The 27,772-nt window shown below is 32.1% G+C and overlaps 2 protein-coding genes across 3 annotated transcripts in view; one reads left to right on the top strand and one right to left on the bottom strand.

The window, feature by feature from the left end:
• LOC133203285 (inositol polyphosphate 5-phosphatase OCRL-like) overlaps positions 1 to 15,819 on the bottom strand; it is a 30,770-nt gene extending 14,951 nt beyond the window's left edge. Inside the window, exons 1-13 of the mRNA XM_061339102.1 lie at positions 15,608 to 15,819; positions 13,434 to 13,513; positions 12,719 to 12,819; positions 8,725 to 8,775; positions 8,347 to 8,454; positions 6,896 to 7,135; positions 5,065 to 5,164; positions 4,442 to 4,627; positions 3,823 to 3,924; positions 2,270 to 2,384; positions 1,373 to 1,495; positions 511 to 618; positions 123 to 193 (exon numbers count right to left, since the gene is read on the bottom strand). Of these exons, the coding sequence (XP_061195086.1) occupies positions 123 to 193; positions 511 to 618; positions 1,373 to 1,495; positions 2,270 to 2,384; positions 3,823 to 3,924; positions 4,442 to 4,627; positions 5,065 to 5,164; positions 6,896 to 7,135; positions 8,347 to 8,454; positions 8,725 to 8,775; positions 12,719 to 12,819; positions 13,434 to 13,513; positions 15,608 to 15,664 (1,442 nt within the window). The 5' untranslated portion in view covers positions 15,665 to 15,819. The remainder of the gene's footprint in view (positions 1 to 122; positions 194 to 510; positions 619 to 1,372; positions 1,496 to 2,269; positions 2,385 to 3,822; positions 3,925 to 4,441; positions 4,628 to 5,064; positions 5,165 to 6,895; positions 7,136 to 8,346; positions 8,455 to 8,724; positions 8,776 to 12,718; positions 12,820 to 13,433; positions 13,514 to 15,607) is intronic.
• A 205-nt stretch (positions 15,820 to 16,024) lies between these two features.
• Positions 16,025 to 27,262, top strand: LOC133203275 (CAAX prenyl protease 1 homolog). 2 transcript variants are annotated; one of them, XM_061339093.1, is made up of 11 exons: positions 16,025 to 16,161; positions 16,893 to 17,013; positions 17,118 to 17,143; positions 18,686 to 18,772; positions 19,151 to 19,267; positions 20,014 to 20,166; positions 20,478 to 20,619; positions 21,315 to 21,430; positions 24,188 to 24,364; positions 25,895 to 26,035; positions 26,955 to 27,262. In XM_061339093.1, the coding sequence occupies exons 1-11, from the start codon at positions 16,075 to 16,077 to the stop codon at positions 27,171 to 27,173; spliced, it is 1,386 nt and encodes a 461-aa protein (XP_061195077.1). In that variant the 5' UTR covers positions 16,025 to 16,074; the 3' UTR covers positions 27,174 to 27,262. The 2 variants fall into 2 exon arrangements, with proteins under 2 accessions (XP_061195077.1, XP_061195076.1); XM_061339092.1 differs by lacking the exon at positions 17,118 to 17,143 and having other exon boundaries at positions 16,026 to 16,161; positions 16,893 to 17,039.
• Positions 27,263 to 27,772: the final 510 nt, after the last annotated feature.

Raw genomic sequence — 27,772 nt, 5'->3', positions numbered from 1 at the left:
GAGAAATTTACAACTAAACTCTAATAAACATAACAATTTCTAGATATAATTCAGGAGGGATTTAAAGCCATTTTGTTAATCAATGGAATATTGATTATGATAATTATTTTCTGTTGACTTACTCGTGTTCTGATATTGATAGTGGAGGCAGGAACTGTTTAAACCTCATCTTGCCTTCCACATCTCTGTAATCCTACAAGTAAACATGTCCAAATATAGTCAAGACTAGATGTCTCAATGATGACAGGGCTGTTATAATACAAGATATCCAACTGTATTTCCATATTAACAGCATAATATATATTCTGAATTCAAATAAACCATAAAGAAAGGCATATTTTGAAGTATGAAGGGAGGGGGGGGGGTGTTTTTTTTTAAAGATTTCTTTTAATGAGCATAAATTACCCCCAACAGGTAAATTTTCAATCTTAAAGTAAAGCATGGTTACGGAGTACTGAATGACAAAATCTTTAGAACTCTGAAGTTTTTCTGAAATGAGCAAACATGTACCTGGTTTCTTCGTTCATACTCCTCTTGGTGAGCTGCTAAGTGGGTGTTAACAAAACACAGGGAGGTATTGTGGAGGGTCATCCTTACCCCCACCCCTCCTTTGTTACCCTACAAAACATGCAAAACAAGATTGTCAATATAGAATTTTAACATAACTAATTGAATGATGAATTATTCATATTTGAAAAGAAAATCAAGTTACAATGAAAAGCAACATGTAATATACTCTGTATCAAGGTAATTGATATGTCAATGTAAGTGGTACAGGCATTAAAATTTCATCTGATCAAGAATGTAAAAAGTATATTCATTTAATTTAATGCTATGTAACCACTAATATTTTTCTCTGAAGTTAATATGGATTGGGCAAGTTGTCTCCCTTGAATAACCTTAAACATTTGTATGCTTTAAATCATTTTCAATAAAATATTCAGTAATTATTAAATATTTTAAATTTTTTTTTAATTATGTGATCTGTGTTGGAGAATTAAAATTATAGCCAAAAGCCAAGACTAAAGAAGAGGCGAGGCACTAACATATTTTACAAAGAAACTCTGACAGAAACCAGAATATATATATAGTGTTAAGTGTGTTAATTCTAGCACAATTTTAGCAGTATTTGGGCCCCAAACTTTCGTGTGGAATCAATTTTGTGGAAATAATAATAAAATATATAAAATTTATATTGAATAAGGCTAATGAAATTTCTCTTGAAAAAGATTACTCATAGAGAAAAACACTGCATTTTTTCACAGAAAAACACAAAGTTTTCCCCCTTGCAAACATTTTCATATCCTTAGTACAACAAATAATACAATGTCAGAATAAATGCTCAAAGTGATCAATGACCCTATAACCTCACCATAATTCCCATGATGCCTGTGGGCACAGAGTCTGCGTCTATGAGGTGAGGGGGAACATCTGGGGCGAGGGAATCTTTGACGTATACCAATAACATTATTCCCACCATACGAATCAGCTTCACCTGTTAAATTATCAAATATCAGAAATTAGTGATCAAAATATTAACTTATAAATAGCATTGCAATTCTGTGGTCCATAATTTACTATAGGGGGGTTATAATGAGACTGAGAGAAGCCGAGTGTAAAAATTTAGCTGCAGTTTCCATCAATTACTCTGCTTATATGCTGAAGTTTATTCATATCCTTTGAGTATAAATACATGTAATTAATCCAATATAATATTTGACACTCAAAATTCCAATCTAGAACATGTAAAGGAAGATAACTCTTTTCAATCACATAGAAATCAAAATCTGGAAATTGGTGAATCTGTATACATGTATATGGATGACTGACCCTTCTGTATTTGTGTATGTATGACTGACCTTTTCTATATTTAGATGACCGATCTTTCTGTATTTTTGTATGGATGACTGACTTTAAAGTATTTGTGTATGGATGACTGGACTTTCTTTGTAAAGATGACCGACTTTTCTATATTTTTGTGTGGATGACTGACTTTTCTGCATGAATGATTCACCTTTCTGTATGTGTGACTGACTTTTCTTTCTTTATGGATGACTAACCTTCCTGTATGTTGATATTTGTGTATGGATGACTGGTTTTTCTGTATGAATGATTCACCTTTCTGTATGTGTGACTGACTTTTCTTTCTGTATGGATGACTGACCTTTCTGTATGAATGATTGACCTTTCTGTATGGATGACTGACCTTTCTGTATGGATGACTGACCTTTCTGTATGGATGACTGACCTTTCTGTATGGATGACTGACCTTTCTATATCGGACTTTTCCAGGCAGACTCTTCCTGACAGCGTTGTTCCACTGTTCTTCCTTCACAGAATCACTGAACACATAGGCCTGGTTACTAAGATCTAGCTCCTGAAATCTGTCAAGTACAAAACAAACTGGCATTGTTACTATCTAAATACACTGAGTAGGTGCTATGTTACATGTACATGTGAATTCTAATCCAGAGTTATACTTTTAACATTCCGTCATTGACAACAAACTACAATGCAAACAAGTCAGTGTGAGAATTGCTCAATGGCTAATGGGAGATTTATACTGAAACAAATTAGAAGCATAACAGCAAGAATAAAAGAAATTTATACTATGCTTCATGTATAATTTAAGAAATGAATTTATTTTTGAGAGTTCATGAGGACATGAACTACAACGCTTCAGGCCAGCATATTTCATGATAAATATGCTGGCGTGAAGTGTCGTAGTTCATGTACCTCATGAATTCTCAAGAATTAAATTCATTCCTTATATTTACATTATTTTTTGATGATTTGCCAATATTTTTGTCATTCAATGATCATCTTTAAAAAAAAAGGTTGCACTAGCTATTTTTTGACTTCAGTTAGGTCATAATGGAAATATTCTTACTCATCCCATAGTAGTTCATGAGAACATGAACTTTTTCTAATTTGCAAAGTATCATAAGGAAAAATATTTGGAAAGGTAAATACTTATCACTCAGCTTGCACTATATTTCAAAGGAAGCAAAATTTCCTTCCAAAAACACAATGCCCAAACAGAAACATACTCTATTTCATCACAGAAATTAATGTAAGTCCACTTCTTGAACTTAAATCTTGGTGGCATAAAAAATACATGGAAGCAAAACCATGTCACTTACCCTATGACATATATGTATATATCTGGTGGAGTATCACGTCTAACTAATGCTTCAGTAACAACTTACCCTAACATATATATCTGGTGGAGTGTCCAGTCTGTTTACTTACCCTACGACATATATATCTGGTGGAGTGTCTAGTCTGTTTAATTAACTTATATGAAATATATATCTGGTGGAGTGTCTAGTTTACTTACCCTATGACATATATATCTGGTGGAGTGTCCGGTCTGTACTTACCCTATGATATATATATCTGGTGGAGTGTCCAGTCTGTTTACTTACCCTATATGAAATATATATCTGGTGGAGTGTCTAGTCTGTACATACCCTATGACATATACATCTGGTGGAGTGTGGAGTTAACTTACCCAATGACATATATATCTGGTGGAGTGTCTAGTTTACTTACCCTATGACATATGTATCTGGTGGAGTATCCAGTCTGTACTTACCCTATGACATACATGTATATATCTGGTGGAGTGTCCAGTCTGTACTTACCCTATGACATATATATCTGGTGGAGTGTCTAGTCTGTACATATCCTATGACATATATATCTGGTGGAATGTCTAGTTTATTTACCCTATGACATATACGGTATATCTGGTGGAGTATCCAGTCTGTACTTACCCTATGACATATATATCTGGTGGACTGTCTAGTCTGTACATACCCTATGACATATATATCTGGTGGAGTATCCAGTCTGTTTAACCAATGCTTCAGCGTTACTGGAGGACTCTGGCCATTCACATTCCAAGTTCCACAAAACACACTGAAATCGTTTAGAAATATTCCTATGAAAAACCAGTATTTCACTTTTTCCTTATACTGTATGGCTAATAACATGGCTGTGGTACCATTTTAGTTCTGAAGTGCTTTATTTGTAGTACTTTCATTAATGGAGAAATGATACCATTTGGTATATTTATGGTGCCTATCATAACCATGTTCACTATAATCATTTTAATATCAGACCTAAAAACATGAAGTGTGTATGTACGTATTTACTTTAGCAATCATGAATTAGCAATACTCACTTCTGCATTGTGTATTGTTTTCAAGAATGATTCAATGGTATTCATGAATTTAGCGCATTGTTGTCCATGACAAAGCCACTAAATTTTGAAGCTCGCTTTTTTAAGTACACATACAGAACCTTGGGGTGCAAAATTTGACAGGAATTGCCCTTTCTACTTGACATTTTTTAAGGGAATAATAGTCATTGTAACTCCAATGAAAGTAATCTCTTTTTTCAGATGGTCCATGAACCTTAAAGTGACAGTCCTTACGTAAAGTATTTCTTATAGGTGAACTCCTCCTCCCTCATTCTCATGTAATGCCTGACCACATGTTCCCGAGCTGTGGTAGGTTTAAGGTTGTTGACCAGTTCGACCCCTGACCCCGGGATCCCCAGCTGATTGGTGATCATTTTCAGGGAATCAGGAAATGCCCCGTTGTCTTCCTCACGGTAGTATCTATTGAACAAATCCAGTTATTAGCAATATTCTTATAAAATACTATTTGAGATCTACTGTAAACTTGGGTATTTATCATGATTAAGTATTTTTGAGAACAACCATAAATAGCTATTGAACAAAAAACTTCAAGAAAAAATACATAAATACTTTTTAAAATTCAGTAGGAAACAATTTGAACAATGCAAATGCATTCAAAACTGGGAATTAATTTAATTTGGAATAATTCTTAATCACATATGAAGTAATTTTGAAAATAAAAGTAAAGTTATTCTGAATATAAAGCTATTTTGAATATATGAAAAAAAAAAATTTGGCAATGTATTTTTATGTTAGTTCATTTTTTGATAATACTTTTTTGAAGATCCTTTGTACGTGTCATAGTATACAATGAATAACTCTGTTATGAGAGATAAGTACAGTTCAGAGACACTTACTCTTCTAACAGATCTAGAGAGTCTCTACTCTCAGCCTTACGTAGACCAGGTGTCGAGTCTGTCATATTGTCCTCAACCATCGGGCTCGGCTTCTGTCTCACTATAGAATAAAAGAATTCAAAATGAATCAAAGAAAATAAAGAAAAGAAAATACTCAGTCTCTACAATTCTTATTAACAGACATCCTTTAAATGAAAAGTTGATCACCTTTCCATAAAAAAGACAGCCCCCCCCCCCCCCTAAAAAAGTTAAAAATTATTTAATGTAAATTGAATTTATTATACTATTTACTATTTTGCTCTCTTTAATATGTTTTCAGGAAGTTCCCTATTGAAAACTGCTTTTGTACACACTATATACATGTAATGATTCTCTTTTTTTACAGAGGATAAAACGTCTTCTAGTTTACACCAGTATTTCAGAAATGGACAATTTTCAATGACCCAGCTGACAACCAATATGACACAACAATTACCAATGTACATAGGTAATACCTATGAAGTTTCCATATCAATTTCTGATTCACTAAATTCTACAATAAATGAGTGAAAAGATTCAGAAAATGAGAGAAACACACCAACACAGATCCCATTTTTCATTTTCCAACCTGTGTCAGAATGTGATATAATTTTTTTGTCCTTCATGTATACATGTAAATCATCTTTCTCATTGACACATTTCTCTCCTTGAAATTCTAAAACGATTGATTTTATGATCAGAATTAATGAAGCATGACGTAAGAAGAATAACATTGATCACTATATACACAGCTGTTACAGTCATGCAACAGTGATGGTCAAGTGAGCGTTTAACCTGGTGACATCTGTTGCAATTACATGCATAAGAGGGAACTTATAAAATGACAATAATAAAAGTGAACAATTGTGTTTGTAAAATCATTGATGCTTAAAGACATTCTCTCATAAAATTTTATCAATGCATGAAAATATGACTCTCTGTTTTAAGGAAAAAACATTAAGAATAAAAGAGCAAATCAATACACTGTAGATCAAATATTAAACAGGATTTCTTTTTGTAATTTATATTTCCTGTATGTTTACTTAAATCTAATATGTTGTGATAATTTAATGAGATTTTTATTTAGTTAGTATGCTTTTTAGAGTAAAATTTTTCATTGGCCTATTAATTTGAAAACAAATTAATATTTTTTTTGCTAAAAGCAAATTTAATAAGAATTTTGATTTGTATAAACTTTTGTTTTTGTTACTGAATAAACATGAACTTTTTTTCTACCCATAATCTGTTCAAAAATTGTCAACATTATAAGAAAAAAAAACAGTTGGCTGATATGAGCACAGGGCCATTCTTCATGTTCATAATTACAATGAATAAGAAGACAACAAAATTGTAGGAAGACTAAATGGTTTGCATTAAAATCCACATTAATGACAAGATTTCTTAAGATTGAATTAGAATTTTTCAGGAGATGATTATTCATGCAAAAATGCTATGGACAAAGTGCAGATCACATGGACATCAGAACAGAAGAGGAATTTTGTGTACAAGCGAAGTAACCAAGTTTAAAGAAAAGATGTATATGATAAACCAACTATCCTTTGTGCTAATACTTTCTTCAAGTTTTTCACAAAAGAAATATGCAGAATATTTTCTGCTTGTGGACCAAGTGGTTTAATTATTCTGTCATAAGTAGACAATAATTTTAAGTTACAGAAAAAATACTCAGTACATTTTTCATTTTTTCATTTCAAAACAACTTCTGGAATTTCAATTATTGTAAATCCTTGTAGAACCTGAGAAAGTCGCACAAAAAAAAAGTTGGTTCGACTTCTGTGAAAATAATTTTACACACTCTCAACATGGTCTGTTGCCACAACGTTCTCGCCATCCGAAATATTCATGTATTTCAGTGGGTCAAAAACATCCTCCTGAAATGGATTTTGTGACCTCTCTGGTTGAAACGTGTCAATCCCAAAAGGATTGTCCAAATCGTGTACTTTCGAGACGTACAGGCATTCGGACTGGGAGTGGCGGTACCTGTCTGTCCAAGCAAAGGAGGAGGGAAGGCCCTGGGGGGCACCTTGTGGGAGTTCTGCAAGGAGAATACATGGGTGGATCTAGGATAATAATAACGTAAAATATGCACCTAGATTTAATATATTTTGTCAACATCACAAGGAGATTGGGAAGAAGTTCTTATAAGCATTCTTTCTCTAATGGATATTAAGGTTATAGAATAAGCAAAGCATTCATATACACAGTCATGTATAAATATATATATCTGGAAGAGATAGGAATTTTAGTGGGAGTTTTTAGTGGAAGCAGAAAAAAATTTTCTTTTGTAAAATTCTGTATTCCACAACACTTGCTGAATGTTCAATACAAAAATAAATAAATGTATCTAAATCCACAGCTTATAAAACTACTGTCTCCAAGGTTACATAATTTTGATACTTATATAAAATTTGTAAAAAAATATCTTCACAGGTAAAAATTGGCCTTTGCTTCTAATTACTATAATTTATATGTGTAGACTGCTTAACTAGTGTCTTAATTAAACTCCTTCAACTGGCTGTCTATTGTTTCCTTAGTCCCCATGAAATCCCAGTTTTCAGATATCAGTTGATAAAAAAAATTTTTTTTTTCTTTTTACATGATATATAAAGCAGGATACAATATATTTACTTCCAAGTTTTATACAGATACCACTTGAAATCCCAGGCATATACAATCTGAGGTTGCTACAGAAAGAAGCATTACCATCACTCATAGCTTCCTACGGATAACAATCAGATCTAACATTATGAGCTTTCACATGATTTTAACTGATTAAATTTTACAACTTTGAGACTTCCCTACTGATATCAGATGACTGAGTTTTCTGTAGATTGTGGCTGTTAATTACAATGTTGCTATATATATCTTTTAATATCAGATGACACCGATACATTCCTGAGCTTTCTGTAGATTGTGCTTGATAAGTACAATGTTGAGATATCTACTGATATCTATGATATTTGCTACTCTGAGCTTTCTGTAGATTGTGGTTGATAAGTACAATGTTGAGATATCTACTGATATCTATGACATTTGCTACTCTGAGCTTTCTGTAGATTGTGTTTGATATTTACAATGTTGACATATCTACTGATATCATGTGACATTTACTAATCTGAGCTCTCTGTAGATAGATAATTATTGATTTGGATGCCATACATGTAGCATCTTTTAATAATACTCTGATAAAATTTTACAACTTTGGAGATTTCTCTACTGATATCAAGGATATCAGCTGAAACTTACGACTCTGGGCTTTCTGTAGATAGGTAATTAATGATTTGGCTGCCACAGCATCTTTCAGTAATACCCTGACGTTCTTGCCTCCCACAAAAAGATCAACCACCTGCTCAGCTGAAATCAGAAAAATAACATTTTGATTGAAACATTTTAATATTTTAACAAGGTAAAATTTTTAAAGGAATTTTATTCAAAGTAGAGAAAGGAAGACCTTTAACCAAGTGAAACAAAGTTTTCTGTAACAAAAAATAAAGACTTAGATAGATCTATAACAATTAAATATATGATATTTATAAAAGAATTATACACTTTAAAGATACATAACTATAAATAATAGATTGATTACATACATAATAAAGAATACACATGAAATGAGTAACATACTGTTTTTCAGAGGATCAAAGTCATCAAGAGAGGATTGTCTGTTGACATTGTCTGTAAAACAGCCAAAAAAAAAAAGATTACATTGTCTATAAAACAGAGAGAGAGAGAGAGAGAGAGAGAGAGATGGGGAGAGAGACATAAATATGGACATTTTTTCAATGGTAGATGCATGCAATCACAGCTCCAGTTATAATCTTTTAGTGCAAAGTGTATTTTAATTTTACTCCATGGTTTTCAATTCAATGCAGATTTTAATTTGCATCTGAGCAAAAAGCATAACATATTTTGCTGTTTAAATGTAAAACGAAAATCAAACACTGAGCTTACCTAAATTCACATTTAATATTAGATATGTTGAACTTGTACTAGTGGTATTAAATTTGTTGCACACATACCGGTAACTTTCAGAGTATAACTCATATTTACAATTGCTAATGCATAATTGTATGCCCAATTTCAAATTTTAATGTGTATTTTATAAATGCATATTTCTTTAAATATACACATTATCTGGACTGGCTTTGAGTCTCGATAAATAAAACCAATACAATAATATTTATAAATACAAATTTAAGTTTACACAACAACAAAGTATGTGAATCCCCTTTTTTTTCTCTCTGGATAAGATTTTAAAACAAGGAAGAAATTTTCTCTCATCTCTTTGTCCAGACAAACAAGTAAATGTGGTAGACATACTCATAAAGAGCTAAAAACATAATTGGGTAAACATGGTATAGAGATCACGTATCCCCCAAACTTCATCAGATTGTTATTAATAATAGTATTAGTACACACAATAAATATGTACTTGATCATGAGTCACATGCTCCTTATAACATGTTATTATCTCACATGATAATTCACAATTATATATATTATATTTAAGGACATATGAAACATAGTTTTGAAATTTATTTTCATACTCCTAGAATAATCAAACAGTTGCAATAATCAAGGGTCCTTTGTGCAATTTAAAGATGAATGGTAATGCTGTGTACGTTTTCTAAGTCAAATTTTGGAGAAATTCCTGCTGAAACATTTTTTAACTTAATTTTTCTTTGAAAAATACAAGGGCATTCATTATTTGATATCTGTTCAAAAGTTCTGGAAATGAATGCTGATTTTTTTTGTTTAAGAACATGTGATTGCATTTTGATTTTTAATTAAGAATATCTCGGAAAATTATCAGTGGGTAAAGTACAATGTAAAAAACATGTACATGTATGTTGCATAAGTCCTTAATTATTAATTAATATTCCACTCATCTTTAACGTTCACTGATTGAAATTTAAAGATCATGGAGATCAAAATATTAGTTCACCACTGTTCACATGAATAAATAATTTTTGATTTAACATTAAGAAATAATGAGACCATTGATATAAATGACATTCTTGGTTTACCTTTTTCTGAAAAGATCGAGAAAGAAATGCATGGTAATAAAGTCTTTGTGAGTTCATCAACCAAAGAAGAGAGATAATGAGCCCACTAATGCATCCTCAATCAATAATGCAGATTCTTAGATCATCTATGTTTATATAATATGGTACAACAACTTTACTAACACAGAGCTGCATTGATTGACTTAAAGCTTATCTAACAATAACAGTGCTGCCTTGAGATATGAAAACTTCTTAACTTGAATGAAGACAATACCAGTTTAAGAACAACTTCTCCTGTAATTTTTCTGAAGTTGGGAGAGGTCATTTAATGCTGATGATTCTAATACTTTGCTGTTGGTATTTTTTTCAAATTAGTATATTTTCTCAAAAGATGTTTAAGCTGTTCGTCAAAAATTTAAAAATGCAGTTTGGCACTGAGCCTCCATGGATACAAGTTCAGTCACTAGCTTACGGTTATTTAGGAATGGACTTGCTCCAAAAACCTTAACCTTTCATTCATTTCGAAAATTAATGTCAAATCCAGCATCTGAAGTAAGTATGATAGTGTGCATCCCTATATCTATGCCTAGATTTATGCATCAAGTTAAGTCACCATGGGGCTTAAAGTTACTTGGGAATGGACTTACTCCATAAACTTTAACAGGGCACTCAACTGGAAAAGCAGGTTAGATCCAGCATCTGAGGCATCCCAAGATCTATGCATCATCCATGCAAGATTGGATACCAAAGAATTTACAGTTACTTTGGAGTGTACCTGTTTCAAAAACTTTAAACTGGTCACTTTAATATCCAGATAATCAATGAGGTCAGATCCAGCATCTGAAGCAAGTCTTGTTGTGATTATTCCTTCTCATGATACATTATCCATGCAAGTTTGGTCTAGGTACAGCTTATAGTTAGTCGGGAATGGACTTGCTCCTTAAACTTTAACAGGAACACCAACGCTAATAACAAGTCAGGGGTGTAGCATAAACTCCTCTTGACTTTGCTGATGTAAACTAAAAATGCTAGAAATATTTTCTAAGCTCTGCTCTAGACAGAGAGGGACTGTTCAAGACCAAGTGACCATTGAAGAAAATCAAGATATTGTGTATCTGTCAGCCTGTTTGTGCTTTGTACAATTTCTGTGAAATTCTTACTTTGTGACATGAAGAGATGTCTGTATGTGTCTCATTTTGCTCTGAGCTTTTTACTGAAAGGAACATTACCCGTGTGTCTAGCTGTCTGTCTGTGTCTTGTCTTGAGTTTCTTTGTTGACCCTGATAGGAACATTACCAGTATGTCTAGTTGTCTGTCTGTCTGTCTGTGTCTTGCTCTCAGATTCTTTGTTGATGTTGAGAGGAACATTATCAATGTGTCTAGCTGTCTGTCTACGCAGTATTGTCTTGCTCTGAACTTATTTTGTTGATCTGAGAGGAAGGTTATCAGTGTATCTAGCTGTCTGTGTCTCATCTTGCTCTGGTTTTACTCTGAGAGGAACATTACCAGTGAGTCTGTTTATCTGCAGCTCACACTCACTGTTCTAAATGATAAGAAGCTCTTTGTGTGTGTGTGTCTGTCTGATGTAAAGAAATATTTATGTCTGTATCAGTCTGATATGAACCTCGTGTTTTTTAGATATAGAGGCCCATTGTCTGTGTTTGTCTTTCATTGCTTATTTTTCTGTCTGCCTTGTGCTCTTTGTATTCTCACTTTCCATCACTGGGAAAGTCATATTGTCTGCCTGTTTGTGTTTAAAGATATAAAACAGATCACCAACACTTCGTGAGAATGCAGCAGTGTATTTATTTTGTTGACCGGTTTCGACCAGAGACGGTCGTCATCAGAACAATCAATCATGTAAATTTATCTATTGAAGTAAAATATGTGGATGACGTTGCTATAAACAAAATAAAATGTGGACTGTTTTGTACATATGCGGACATGCTTAACAACGGTATTTTATACAAGATGTAATCAGTTTACGTTGTCTCTAAGGCTTTTTCTGACTTAAGATTTAGTAAGTAAATTAAATAATTGTTTTTTATGATTAATAAAATAGTCCATAAATTCTGTGGATCGTTATTCTTCTGTTTTGTCATCCTTGTAGCAGTTCAGGCTGTTTCGGTATAGACGCGTGACGTCACAATGTAAAAAATATGGGAGGTTTGTACATACAGATTGCTTCAAAATTAAACAAGAGGAAATTAGGTTACATTTCCTATGAAATTTGGGAAAACATAAAATATAGTATGGTTTCATTAAATTCTACTTCTGTATAGTCCTACTTTGCGGCGAAGAATAATTGTTCCCCTTAATTACATTAAATTAATTAATACACATTAGGGTACAAGAAAAGATAATTCCTAAGGGATGTTCACAAGTTCAAAATAGTTGCCTGTTTGTGTGTTGTGCTATTATTTATATTCTTCCCTGACCGGGAAAGTCCTATCATCTGTCTGTTTTCAACTTGCTTACTTTCCCTGGCTGGGAAAGTTATATTGCCTGTCTGTTTGTGTGTTGTGCTGTTTGAGATTCTTACTTTCCCTGACTGGGAAAGTAATACCATCTGTCTGTTTGTGTGTTGTGCAGTGCTTTGACTGGTGTCTTACTTTGTCGGAAATGAAAATCCTCGTTTACTTTTATCACATCCTCCACAGATAAATCATTCTCACTGGTGCAGGGGATTCCCCGGGAAGAGAACAGGAATAACCTAAAAATCATACCAGAAATTAGTCAAGTTTTGTCATCTTTGGTTATTTTTTATTTTCTAAATGTTTAACTATATACAAGATCTGCAGGAACTCTTCTACTGAAAAAAAATTTATCATGACATAAATTTTAGAAACAACACAGGACTATAGAGATTTACTTCAGTTCAAATTGTCAAAGACAAAGGTCAATATTAATTACGGATTTACTGATCATATTACTAGCACTAACATAGAAAATTAACACAGTATATACATGTATATAAAAAAATATACATATTCCAATTACTTTCTTTTGCAATCACGTTATCCCTATAGCTATTGTAATAAATAAATGATGCTTTACAATTATTTTGTTTACTTATCACTGCTTTTGTATTTTAAGTCATAGTTTTCTTTAAAAGTTTCCTTGATTTATTGAGTATCATGTACAGCAATACCACAGTATCATGATTCTGCAAAGATCTGACTTAATTTATATGTATAAATTTATTTCCTGTAGGAGTGACTGGAGTATATGCACCTAGTTCATAATTCTACTTCAAATATTTTCTTTGAAATCTAAATATTGTTTCTACTTTTTTTTTTAATAATTAAATCTACATCTCATACTCACGCAGTATCTGCCTGTTTCTGTACGACAGCGATGTACCTCTCTGCTTGGATATTGTCTTCTATGATCCGGCCCAGAATACAGTACAGTAATTAAGGAAGCTCATACAATTAACTATTACTTGACCAATAGTATCCAAAGTCATATATTTAAAGTCAATTACAAGTACAACTATCGCTAATTATTCAATCCTATAATTTTTGAAGCTGTTGTTAGAGCTCTATAGTATGTATAATCAATAAAAATCTTGCATTTATTATACAATATTTACATTTGCAAATGTTTTCCTTTATATAACACTATTAAAAGCAATGTGTATCTATATCCGTATAAACACGGGTTCCTCGCGTCATAAACGTTCGACGTAATTTCTCAGTGACGTCATAAAGGGTCGACGCGCAATCAATAGATCAAACTTCTGCCGTTGAGTTTGAAAAAATAAAACAATTCACGCGTTAAAGGTTATAATCAGGCTAATAAATAATATGAATAAGTCACAAATGTAAATATAAGTAATAAGGTATCATTTTAAAACATCTATCGGGATATAAATACGGGTTGGTGCGAGATCAAATTTACCATAAAGCCCTTCGGGCTTTATGGAATTTGATCTCGTGACCAACCCGTATTTATATCCCGATAGATGTTTAAAAATGATACCTTATTTCTTAAATATGTAATATCCACAAATCATAATGACAGTTATTGTTTATATAACACTGCTGCAAATATATATAACAAAAAAAAATTGCATAATATACATTTAATATTTAAAAAAAAAATTGAATTAATTTGTGAAAAATAAAAATCTTAGTTAAGTATACCGATATACATTTATATGTCCTAAAAGTAAACTATATTGAATATCTTTATATAATTATTAATTATGAAAATTATTGATAACTGCTTTTATCCTAAAATATTTACATTTGCAAATGTTTTCTTTTATATAACACTATTAAAAGCAACGCGTATCTATATCCGTATAAACACAGATTCCTCGCGTCATAAACGTTCGACGTAATTTCTCAGTGACGTCATAAAGGATCGACGCGCAATCAATAGATCAAACTCGTGCCGTTGAGTTTGAAAAAATAAAACATTTCACGCGTTAAAGTTATAATCAGGCTAATATATAATATGAAGAAGTCACAAATGTAAATATAAGTAATAAGGTATCATTTTAAAACATCTATCGGGATATAAATACGGGTTGGTACGAGATCAAATTTACCATAAAGCCCTTCGGGCTTTATGGAATTTGATCTCGTGACCAACCCGTATTTATATCCCGATAGATGTTTAAAAATGATACCTTATTTCTTAAAGAATTTTGCAATATGTTCTAACTTAATTAATTTTCTGATTCAATTATTTTGTCGTAAACAATATTAAATTGAGTAACTGACCATGCTGAAAGTGCTTTCATTCCTTAGTTACTATAACAATCATTGTATATAATTAATTACTTAAAGCATCTATTTAAAGTAAATGTGTCACTGAACATGATCTAATATGTTCAGAAGTTACATAAAGTAGCATATACGTACAGTGAATAAGCTTCCTAGAGAACAACCTACTAATCAGGACCTCAGGAAGTGAACGACTGACTTCCTTTTACAACTCAATGTTTAAAATACTACACGCGTACACCACTGTTGTACCGGTAACCAAGAGATTGATTAGAATTAGTGATTATATTGATTGTCTTTCACCTTTAATCTATGTTTAGGCAATATATGTAAAATCTGTCTATAAAAGAAACTGGGATAATTATTTATAATCAATTAGAATGATTCAGTCAGAATTTCTAAAAATAAAAATACTTGTGCATTTATCATGTTTATTTCACCTGTTTACAAATAATAATGAATAATAATGAATAAATCAATAAATACAAAGTATGTGACAGGATTTTTAAAGGTTAGTGTAATTAGTAAAATATGCATCATGCATTGAAAATAGAGTCAGTTCAAAGGGCCTACTTGAGGCAAATTATGACAAACCACCAAGTGTTTTTTCAATCACTTTTTCAATATGAAGAATAAATGGGACACTGAAAAATTAAAATGTTATCATTCTGGTTTGCAGAAATACAAGCAAAATATACTGTTACCATGATCATGGATCATAATACCAAACCATAGCTGCCAATAGACCTGAATGTCAAAGGATATGTACAGTACTTTTTCGTCTGCTCTCAATCGTCTCTTCACAAATGGCGTGACCTCCATTCCGCGTGCAACATTATCAATTTAATTCCATTCAAGCGTATCTTTGATTTATATCTATCAGGAATTCACCTGGAGTTTAGATCAAGTTTCTTACTTGTATTCGCATTCAATTTTTGTTTTCGCAGGAAATTGAATTTGTCATAGTTGCAGTTTCTACATCTTGAACCCGATCATTGAGAGGTATTTTAATAGCAAAGGTCGAAATTTCTTAGGTTTAGTAAATATATGCTATTACTATGTATATTTCAATATTTAAATATCAACATTGGTCAAATTAATCAAATATTTTAAGAGAAATATTAATGGTTTCCATGCAGCATGGACATAAATGCTGACTATATTTCAATCGGAATCGGAGTTCACTTTATCTAATTTCCAACGCGGCGATAAAAAGTAGAAGACTGAGAAATATGTTCAGCGAGGAGGAAATCTTTTATTCTGTCTTAATTTTCCTTTGGATCGTCTATTTCTGGGAGTCTTATCTTTCCTCAAGACAGGTGTTACTGATCTACAATTTGTTTTATTGTTTTCTTTTCTGAATAATCAATATGGGTATTTTTTTTCCAGTCTAACAGCAAGATGCCTGATAGAACATTGAAATCACTATCCCGTCCAAGAGAGAGAGAGAGAGAACTACATACACCTGTCAGATGACTTAGCTATCTTCTTTATCTTGCATAGCAATATTGAGATTACTGCTTACAATTATTAACCCTTTTAATTGGTAATGAAAAAGTTGAAAAAGAGGAGAATTCATGGAAATGGTTTTGTCACCTTAACTTTAATGTAATCAGCATACCAAACTGTTTTTTCAGAAAGATGGATTTTTTTAATGAAACAATTATGTTTTTTTATATTGGCCCTACATGGCTTATTTTATAATTCACATAATTACAAATTTGTGAACGATACGGATCTTATTAATGCATCTGTAAGTGGTTGTCATTGTTAGCCTCCATGCAAGGGCACCAAGTACTTCCTGTTTTAACATCTGTGTCTTTTAATGTTAACTGTATAGTAAAAAAAAAAATACAGTTACTGTAAATTATTAGATGCCTTGTACTGACAAAAAATGAAATCCAACTTTATTATGTAAGCAAGTGTACAATTTTACAATATACAGAGTTTTCTGGTATGTAAACCTGATAGGGTAAATAGGCATTTTTGTCCTAAGAAAACTTTGAACAAACTTGAAAAATTGTAATATTTATTTATTTTATATTTGCAGAGGTACCTTGCAAAAACAGTAACAGATGTTCCAGCAGAGCTAGAAAAAGTACTGGACCAAGAAACATTCACCAAAGCTAGGCTTTACTCTCTAGACAAGAGTACCTTTGGCTTCTGGTCAGGTGTTTACCATCAGCTAGAGTCTACGGTAAGAAAGGTTTGGCTTCTGGTCGGGTGTTTGCCACCAGTTAGAGTCTACAGTAAGAAGGGTTTGGCTTCTGGTCAGGTGTTTACCACCAGCTAGAGTCTACGGTAAGAAGGGTTTGGCTTCTGGTCAGGTGTTTACCACCAGCTAGAGTCTACGGAAAAGTTTGGCTTCTGGTCAGGTGTTTACCACCAGATAGAATCTACGGTAAGAAATATTTGGCTTCTGGTCAGGTGTTAACCACCAGCTAGAGTCTATGGTAAGAAAGGTGATCTCTGGCTGCATTAAGATATTAATGACATTGTAATGATAAATGAGATGTGGTAGAGTCTATATATAGTAAGAGGAGTGTCTGTGATCTCAGGGATTGTATTGAGATATTGTAATGATTAATGAGATGTGGTAGAGTCTATATATAGTAAGAGGAGTGTCTGTGATCTCAGGGATTGTATTGAGATATTGTAATGACTAATGAGATGTGGTAGAGTCTATATATAGTAAGAGGTGTGTCTGTGATCTCAGGGATTATATTGAGATATTGTAATGACTAATGAGATATGGTAGAGTCTATGTATAGTAAGAGGTGTGTCTATGATCTCAGGGATTATATTGAGATATTGTAATGACTAATGAGATGTGGTAGAGTCTATATATAGTAAGAGGAGTGTCTGGGATCTCAGGGATTGTATTGAGATATTAATGATATTGTAATTAGATATGGTGTGTCAACTCAACAGCAGAATGAGATAGCATTATATCATTATTGACTTGTATGAGGCCAGTGTTGTCATCTGTGTAGCTAACTGAACAGAAAATATTCTCCAAATCAGAGGGTTGACATGAATATACAGTTGAACTTTAGAACCTTGAATATTAGTATCTGAAAATATTATGAATTTGTTGAAGTGAATTGGAAGTCCCAACTACTCTAACTTTCTCTACGTATTTTAACCTTGATATTTGAGTCATTACAATACATGTCTCAAAGTTTTTTTTTTCTCTGTCCCATCAAGTTCAAGATAACAAGGTATGACTGTAGTTATTTGAGAGTAGCTAAAGTGTTTTTCAATTCTACAGTTAGTTAATATTCAGAAACTGCACCAAGATCAATAAGTTTCAAATATTAGGATTCAACAATATTAAATACATTCTAACTTTCATAGTATTTTTAGGCAATATATGTACAATGGATCCATTATAAAATTAGAATAATGCAGCTGTTAGATCACATTTCTTGGCAAAAAATGGATATTCAGTTGGAACATTGTCTGAGGCAGTAAACTTAAACATTGCAAACTTTCATTTGTATAAAACCAGACAGAGAGTCCTAAGTTAGGAAACTAGTTCTTATTCTGTTGTATAGGGATAAAACTGCCTACCAGCAGGAAAGCTGAAACAGCTACTAGGGCTGATAAAATGTTTAATAATAAGGATTTTTTTTTTTTTTTTTTTTTTTTTAAAAATGACTTCATTGTAATAGTATGTTTTTCAACAAGTTCTATTCTCTAATTCAATTCCAGTGATTCATTTAAACTACAAATTTGATAGGTTTCAAATAAAATTTTCATGATTATAGTTTTTTATGAAGATTACTAAGGTAGTATTCATTTTGTTTCAATATGCATTTATCATTATGTCAATTTTTCCAGGTAATTCTGTGTATTGGTGCCCTGCCATTTGTATGGAAACTGGCTGGCAGGATAAATGGGCATTTTGGATATGACACTGAATATGAGGTCACTATATTTTTAACAATTAAAATTGTATATAAGTGCAGAATGTTTAAGTTGATTATGATTTATACATATATTTTGATATCCTCATTTTAAGAAGTTTTAAAACTTCACTTATTTTGTTAATGTGAATTCTTATAATTTTTCTTTTTGTGTGAAAAAAGAGAACTTTGTTTAGAGAGCATGTAATTCTGAGTGAAATAAACTATTCAACAGAAATAACAGAGGTAAATAGTGCTCCAAACAAATTGAGATTCAAGGGAGAGAATTCAACGTATCAACATTGAACATGGCAAACAAATAAATGAACCATGAAAATATTTTCAACTCTATAATGTATGTACATGTAAATGAACTGTGAGAGTTTCTTTTTATTTCTAGATTTTGCAGTCCATCACATTTATTCTGATATTTTTACTGTATTCCACTATTACCTCCCTTCCCTGGAGTTTGTATCACACATTTGTTCTGGAGGAGAAGCATGGGTTTAATAAACAGGTATGGAGTAAACTGAATAATTTCAATACACAAAAAGACAGCATAAAAATTAATCAAGTAATGAAATGAATAATTTCAAATAATCAATGTCTCACTATTTACAACCCCAACTTTTAATTCGTTGATCTGAAATTATGTCATTGTTGGACGATGACGATTTACTTTAGCTAGATATATATTATTTATTGTTTTCTTCCGATTAATGTATTTTAAGATCTGCCATTCAGTAAGAAAGTGATTTCCTGTTCTCATTCCTTGATAATTGATCATTTTTCTTTGCATCAGTTTCACAAAGAAAACTTAAAATCTGTTTTTACATAAATGTAAGATTTTTAGTAAAGCATTACACAGGGAAAAGTGGCTCACATGATGTTCACATGATATTCATGGGATTTTCTTTCCATATGAAAAGTATGCGAAAATCATGAAAAAATTCTATACTTTTTTCCATGCGGATCTCATGTGAATTGGTTGGCATGATATTCACATAATATTTTTTTTTAGAGGTTTCATGTGAAATTTTCTTTGCTGGATATTTATGCCATATGTTCTCCATCTAAAATTCATATGAATTTTATGTCAAAATCACATAAAGCTTTCGCATAAATTTTATGAGTCTTGTTTTTCATCTCTTTTTCATGTGAAGAATTCACATGAAATTCATGCAAATTTGATATAAACTTTATGTGAGCCACTTTTGCCTGGGTATTTCTTACCCTTTCCAATGAATTTTTCTTTAATTTCAGACACTGCCATTTTTTATTAAGGACACAATAAAGAAAATGATTGTAGGCATGGCTCTATCTCTGCCGATTGTCTCCCTTCTCATCTACATTATCAAGATCGGGGGCGACTATTTCTTCATATACGCCTGGGGATTTATGTTGGCTGTGTCACTGGTATTTTGCCAATTTCTTTAAGAATGGTTTAAAGATTTCACTTTATCAAGTTTCACACTGGATTTTGGTTTAGTTTTATGTAATTTTATCAGTCCTTTGAATATGTTGATGAATTGATGAATGAAATAAAAACGAATTTGGAGTAGTGAAAATGTGGATATACTCTTTCCTCTTTATTTGAAGTGTACAAGAAAGACAATATGCAAAGATTTTCAATTCACCACAAATTAAGATTCAAAATCTATTTCAGTATTTTTTCAAGTCAAACTACATATATTTTAACACTTTATTTTCTGTCTCTAATCCCTTAGTTTCTGATCACCATTTATGCTGATTTCATTGCTCCACTGTTTGACAAGTTCACTCCGCTGCCTGATGGGGAACTCAGGACCAAGATCGAACAGCTGGCAGCAAGCATTGAATTCCCTCTCACTAAACTTTATGTTGTTGAAGGTAAGGAGAGATATATGTCAGCTACCAATAAATACATAAATATGTTAAAGCAGTATAGCAGATGAAAATTTAGCTCACCTTACCAATAGTGTGTAGATTCCTAAACATGCACCAAGAAATTAATTATCGTGTAATTTATGAGAAGCATATGAATCTCAAATTAAAATTACTCACTTTTATTTTTCTGAAACTGAAATACATATTAAAACTCCTTATCAACAGTCCACTTGTGAATGCATATTCTTCCTTTTTTTATTTCTAAGAGTCATTTCGCAGTATTAATTACTCACATAAAAGAAGGAATCTACAGTATTTGCCAAAGCATCCAATGAAGAAGGGCATTCAAGTTTTACCAGAGCAAAGATTTAGCTCATTTTTTGCTTGCAGATAATGAAGGAAGAGCAGAAATAGTTTTAGATCTTTCAAATCTTAAATAATGGTAGTTGTTCAAGATTTTTAAAAATTCTTTTATAGTAAAGGTTTAAACAATAAATCTTCACAAATTTTCCCAAGAAAAAAAAATGTCATAATATACATTTATTGTGCATAATATATAATCATGAGTTAGAGTTTACAAGTTATCATTATTTAAAATTGTGTGCTAAATAAATATATGAAAAGACTCATAAATTGATTTTACCTAAGTACATGTATACATGTACATTTGTTGACCTAAAATTATTTCTCAATTTCAGGATCTAAGCGTTCAGCACATAGCAATGCTTATTTTTACGGATTCTTTAAGAATAAGAGGATTGTACTGTATGACACACTTATCGAAGACTACTCTCCAGAAAAGGAGGAGGAAAAGGTATGTACCTGTGTATCATCAGATCTTTCTTTTTGGTTAGGCCATTATAAAAGAATCCCTAGATTGTCATCCCTGCCCGCCTCAATTTTTTAACTGCCGCTTTGTTTTTTTATTTCTAATTTTACAAATTGATTTGTCTTAATTCTGATAGGAATCAGTATTCAGCTAAACCATTTTTTTATTCCACAATTGTCGGTGTAATTTTGACATCTGACATGAAGGTGTTTCAATCAGAGTATCAAACAAGGATCAGTGGTTGTTAAAGATTGGAGAGGTTGCACAGTTGCATAGTAAGAGATATGTGCATAAAATGGAACTCTACAATGACATAGGGTTTTAATAGAAAAAGCTATAAAGACTGATGAGGAAAAAAAGATATATACATGAAATGGAACTTTACCACTTTTATTTGAATATACAATGTAACACTGTAAACCAACTTTTATTCGCGGCGACTTCATTTCGTGATTTACCGGGGATAAACTAGATCGCGGCGATTAATTTTCGTGATCAAGCCTTTTTTGATCTGTTGTTAATAGAAAGAAAGACTTTAAGAACCGGTTCGCGGCGAGAAATATTCGCAATGACAAGGCTCTCGCGAACCTCACGAAAATTTCTCGCACGCGAATAAAAGTTGGTTTTCAGTACATGTAGATAAATCAGCACCAATCAATGAGGTCAACAAAAATATCTGTACAGTGAATAAATATAATAAAATTTACCCACCTGCCATGATTTAAAAAGAAATTGGATGAGAATCTAGGAATTTTTCATTATGGCCTTATACAGTGCCCACTGTCCAATCCGACAACTGTGCAATCCGGCACACTGGACTTTCTGACCTCATTTTTTATTCCCAAAAAATTCTTTATAATTTATATAGAATAAAACACTCTATATTCGACCACTGCACATTCAGAATTCCAGCGCTTTTATGTCAACAAAACTAGATAATTACATTATGATTTCACCTGGGTAATCCGAAAAATTAACTCTGATGTACCATAATAAGCCGCTGGCCAGGTGACACAATTGTCACGTTTGGCCACAAGATTGGTCTACTTAGAGAGTAGTTAATTACATGTACGAGTTTGAAAGTGTTTATGTAAGCAATTAATGATGAGTTTTTGAATTTAAAAATTAGGCAATCAGTTCTCTTTGTTGTTATCAATTTTATTCTCGCAATGAAAAAAAAGCATCCACGTGACAGAAAATAAAAAGAGTACAAGATATTAATATCGTCTTTTCATTACAGAATAAAAAATACTAGGATTTTAAGCTTGAAATTAAAACCAAACAGGCATTCAGAGTTCTTCATAAAGCCATGTAGCACAAAAAAAATGAGTACGGCGAACTACTGTGTAACATGTAGACAATATACAATTTGAAAGCAACATGTTGTCTAATAGAAAATGTTTCATTTCTGGGTTAATATACACTGAATTAAGCGAGGCTGTGCACTTAAAAGATTTGCTGGGAGCAAAAAATACCACTTTAAGTTGCTCATTTAATCTTAAAATATATCTTTGTTTGATTAGAATTCAATCGCTATTGCAATGTTTTAGAGTTACGTCTCCCATTTGTATGAAAAGTCATGTGACGGTATTAATCGCACAGTTTTTGTTGAGAAGTAAATGATGGATAAAAATCGGAGAGAAATGTAGCGTTGGAAATAATAATACCACTGTGTTTAGAAGGTATAGACGAAATATTTACTTTTATTTCTACTATTAGTAATAAAATGCTAAAAATTAAATTGCAACATATTGAAGTGATTGACAGTTCCATCTGTTTTGTCCAGTTAAAAAAATCGTTGTATATTACTACAGAGTCTACTAATGTTATCACAAGCACTGTTTTTCAAAGAAATGCTAATCAGCCGAAGGTATATTTTATACAACAAAGAAACACACAATTATATGCAAACACTTGGACAATTAATTTCAAGTGTACTCTTAACCTAATGAAAAATGATTTTTTTATGAAGTCATCTGACACTAATCATAATGCTCAGAAATATTCAACACACTATCTAATCCAACATCGATTTTATTTCCCGCAGCATGTCTGATATTAAGACAGGTTTCACTGTACATGAAAGGCTATATATGTAAGTTGAACTTAAAAATTTTGTTACTGAATTCTTTTGCGTTGGATAATTTTGCAGAAATAATTGTAATAGATCACATATTATACACTGTACTTATTGTACAAGCCTTTTAAAAGAAAACTTATTTTGAATGGGTTTTAATTTTGCCCTTTTTTACTCCTTATATGCAAAATTTGTAAAGATTATCCATTTCCAGGGTTGTCTAAAGACCTGGGAGCAGGGAAATTTCTCAGCCTCTAATGACATAATTCCCCGGTTATTCTGGTATTCCTTCTAACCCCCTCTTACATGTAGGGGAGGAACTTTGACCAGAAGGTTCATTTCAAAGTGCCAATAGATAAAATTGTGAAACAGCAGAGTATGTACCTGTTTATTGGAAATTTTAATTGCTTGGGGTCATCAAAGCACATACTCAATTGAAATGATTGAAATCCTTTGTACTGTGTCAGTAAAACCAGTTTTTTATTGCTGAAATAGTGAGATATTTATTCTTGTAACCATTTTAATGCCTATTCACATTTTTGTATGTCATTCATTTTCATGTCTATTCACATTTTTGTATGTCGTTCAGAGTTAGAGCTGTCAGACTGAGCACATGTTCAAACTTATATGTTTTGCCAACATATTTTTCTGACATTCCTTTACAGACTGACTCAAAAGAAGAGAAGGAAGTGACAGAAGAGCCAAAATCTGACGAAAAGCCAGCAGAGGAGAAGCCAAAGAAAAAGACAGGATGTAATACAGAGGAAATTCTGGCTGTGTTAGCCCATGAGCTAGGACACTGGAAACTAAACCATGTTCTAAAGAACTTCTTTATTAGTCAGGTAAAACTCATTATATCATTTCGAGGGAAAACTATCAATTATTGAATTTTTTGTGTATGTTATAAATTTTCTCTATGTTTAATGACATACTTGTGACAAAGTTAAATTCTAGATAAGAAGATTTTAAGATTGTTTACTTTTGAATATATATCCTTGTAATGTATAATATGAAGTCAAATGGATTTAAAAACATAGTGAATTGGTCTAGCCTTTAGGAAACAAAATAATCTTTATTAGCTCACCTGAGCTGAAAGCTTAAGTGAGCTTAGCTGATCACATTTTGTCCGTTGTCCATCCATCTGTAAATTTTTCACATTTTTGACTTCTCCAGAACCACTGGGCCAATTTCAACCAAACTTGCCACAAAGCATCCTTAGGTGAAGGGGATTCAAGTTTTTTCAAATGAAGGGCCACCCTTTTTTCAAGGGGAGATAATTGAGAATTAGTGAAAATTTGGTGTTATCTTATAAAAAAATTCTTCTCAAGAACCACTTGGCCAAAAAAGTTGAAACTTATAAACCTTCTTTACATAGTATAGATTCAAGTTTATTCAAATCATGACCCCTGAGGGTAGGATGGGGACACAACGGGGGATCAAAATTTTACATAGGAATATGTAGGAAAAAATCTTCAAAAATCTTCTTCTCAAGAACAGCAGAGCCATGATTTGTCACATTGATATTGAAGTATCTTTAGGTAGTGTAGATTGAAGTTTGTTCAAATCATGACCCTTAGGGGTAGGATGGGGCAACAATGGGGAGTCAAAGTTTCACATAGGGATATATATGTAGGAAAAAATCTTCAAAAATCTTCTTCTCAAGAACAGCAAAGCCATGATTAGTCTTATTGATATGAAACCATCCTAAGGTAGTGTAGGTTCAAGTTTGTTCAAATCATGACCCTGGGGTTAGGGTAGGGTGGGGCCCAATTGGGGATCAAAGTTTTACATAGGAATATATAGGGACAAATCTTTAAAAATCATCTTCACAAGAACAGCAAAGCCATTATAAGTCATATTGATATACTGTAGGTAGTGTAGATTCAAATTCATTCAAATCATGACCCCCTGGGGTAGGGTGGGGTCATGATGCTCTATCAGAGTTTAACATGTGGATGTATAGGAAAAAAATCCCTGAAAACTATTTTTCAAGAACAGCAAAGCAATGTTTAGTCACATTGATACTGAAGTATCTTGAGGTACATGTAGTGTAGATTCAAATTTGTTCAAATCATGACACTTAGGGGTGGGGTTGGGTTACATCAATAAAAATCATGACATTTGGGTGTAGGGTAGGGTTACAATTTAGGGATTAATGTTTTACATAGGAATATATATAATAGAAAAAATCTGCTGATGAAGAAAAGCAGGACATGCTGACTCAGGTAAACGCTGTGGCCCATGGTCCTCTCATTTCTTCAGTGATTAAATTACAATATTTCCAGCTGATTGAATGAAATATTATGAATGTAATTTACACATGAAATGGAACATTTACAATAAGTAAAAAAAGATTTTTTTTTATTTTCCAGCTAAACTTGTTCCTTTGTTTCATGGTGTTTGCCATGTTATCAAAGAAAGTGGTAATTTACCGAGCGTTCGGATTTGACACGGAGCCAACACTTATCGGTCTCATGATCATATTCCAGTTCATCTTTCAACCTTATCACGAGGTATGTAGTAATTTGTGAAGAGTATCCAAATGCTGATAGAGGTTTTGAAGCAAGGCATGGTCAGAAATGAATCCATGTCCTTACATGTACCAATTTGAAATGATGGATCAACTAGTTAAAGGACAGATAATACAAATAAAAGAAATGGATGATATGATTGATATATATTTTTGGCCTTATTTTGTTTGTGAATAAAATAGATATAAAAATTTTAAAATTTTAAGAAATTCTGAACTTTCTATGCTGTTCAAAATTCTATATTTTGCCGCCACTCTTATAAATCTTTCCAACTTTTAAATCACATTTTAAGAATTCATTGTGAAACATTGTGAATAAAAATTAAAATCTACCTGGCTAAACTTTTTCATTTCATATGCATGTAGTAAACATGGTTTTAATAGTTTTACTCATGATTTTTGGAGAAAGTTTGTATTACCTGTCCTTAATGTGTTCTTTATTTGGGCAAAAAGTCTGTGTTTAAGAGGTGAAAAACTGGGGGAGGGAGTGAATGTCATTTAATTATCACATTAAAATGAAAAAGAATTCAGAAAAGATAGCAATTGCCAAAATTGGCAATTGCAAAAAGTTACAACAATAATATGATAGAGCTCGATGTAGGTACATGTATTATATTTGGTTAAAAAAAATCTTTTTAGAATTTATTTTGGATCAAGAAACATTTTTATAGACTATATGCATTGTTTCTACATAAAGTACTAATTAAAATTAAACCAAAGAAAGTATCTAGATTAATATGGTTGATCAAAAATAAGTTGATTATCGGGTTTCATGCTACTTTTAAGGATGGAAAAAGTTTATTTTAGCAGGAAAAACAGAAATACAAATACATGTAATTGTTTAAATTTTGAATAAGAAATGCCTAAATTATGTAAAAACCTCTGAAAAATCTTCATTCCAGGTCCTGGGTTTCCTAATGATAATCTACAGCCGACATTGTGAGTTCCAGGCCGATTTCTTTGCGAAATCTCTGAGACATGCAAAGGAACTGAAATCAGCTCTAATCAAACTAAATAAAGACAATCTAGGATTCCCCGTCACAGACTGGCTGTACTCCATGTTTAACTTCTCCCACCCTCCTCTGTTAGAGAGAATGAAGGCACTAGAAAAGACAGACTAGCTTAACATTTTGATTTAAAATTGTCTCCAGATTTTTTTTTACTGTACTAATGAAAAGGTGAACGAATAAACTTTTGTGTTAACTGGTGATTTAGTTTTTGAAAAGATGAAAGAACAATTAGCCTTTTCAGGATAACTGCGGTACTGCTCTTTTGAAGGGCAAAATGATAAAGTTTGGTGAAATATGACGTAAAAGCAATTGTTTTATATACATAATTTAATTATCTCTTAATAAATTTTCCCCAAACTTTATTAATATGCCCTGCAAAAGAGTAAGTACCACAGTTATAGTGAAAGGGCTAATTCGTGCTAACTATTAAAAAAGCACAAAGCAAAAATTAGCTCAAGTTGTTATTATTTTTATTCAGGATTTCTTTAAGATTTATTTTTAGGACACAAGCTAAAATGTAAGCCACTCTGTCCTTTTACCAACACTTAAATCTCATTACAGACTTCATTTTTTTCATATATACTAAGTCATATTCATGGTTTTGACCTCCTTGGGGCCTACGAAATGTGGATTTGGACTTCGAATTTTTTAAGACCATGATGAAAATTTAAGTAAGTAAACTTAATCTTTTATGTAGAATGGGTTTTCGT

The sequence above is a fragment of the Saccostrea echinata genome, unplaced genomic scaffold (assembly GCF_033153115.1).
Source record: "Saccostrea echinata isolate AGI-Se365-2 ecotype Australia unplaced genomic scaffold, CSIRO_AGI_Sech_v1 ptg000049l, whole genome shotgun sequence".
Lineage (NCBI taxonomy): Eukaryota > Metazoa > Mollusca > Bivalvia > Ostreida > Ostreidae > Saccostrea > Saccostrea echinata.
This window is presented reverse-complemented; position numbering and strand designations above follow the sequence as displayed.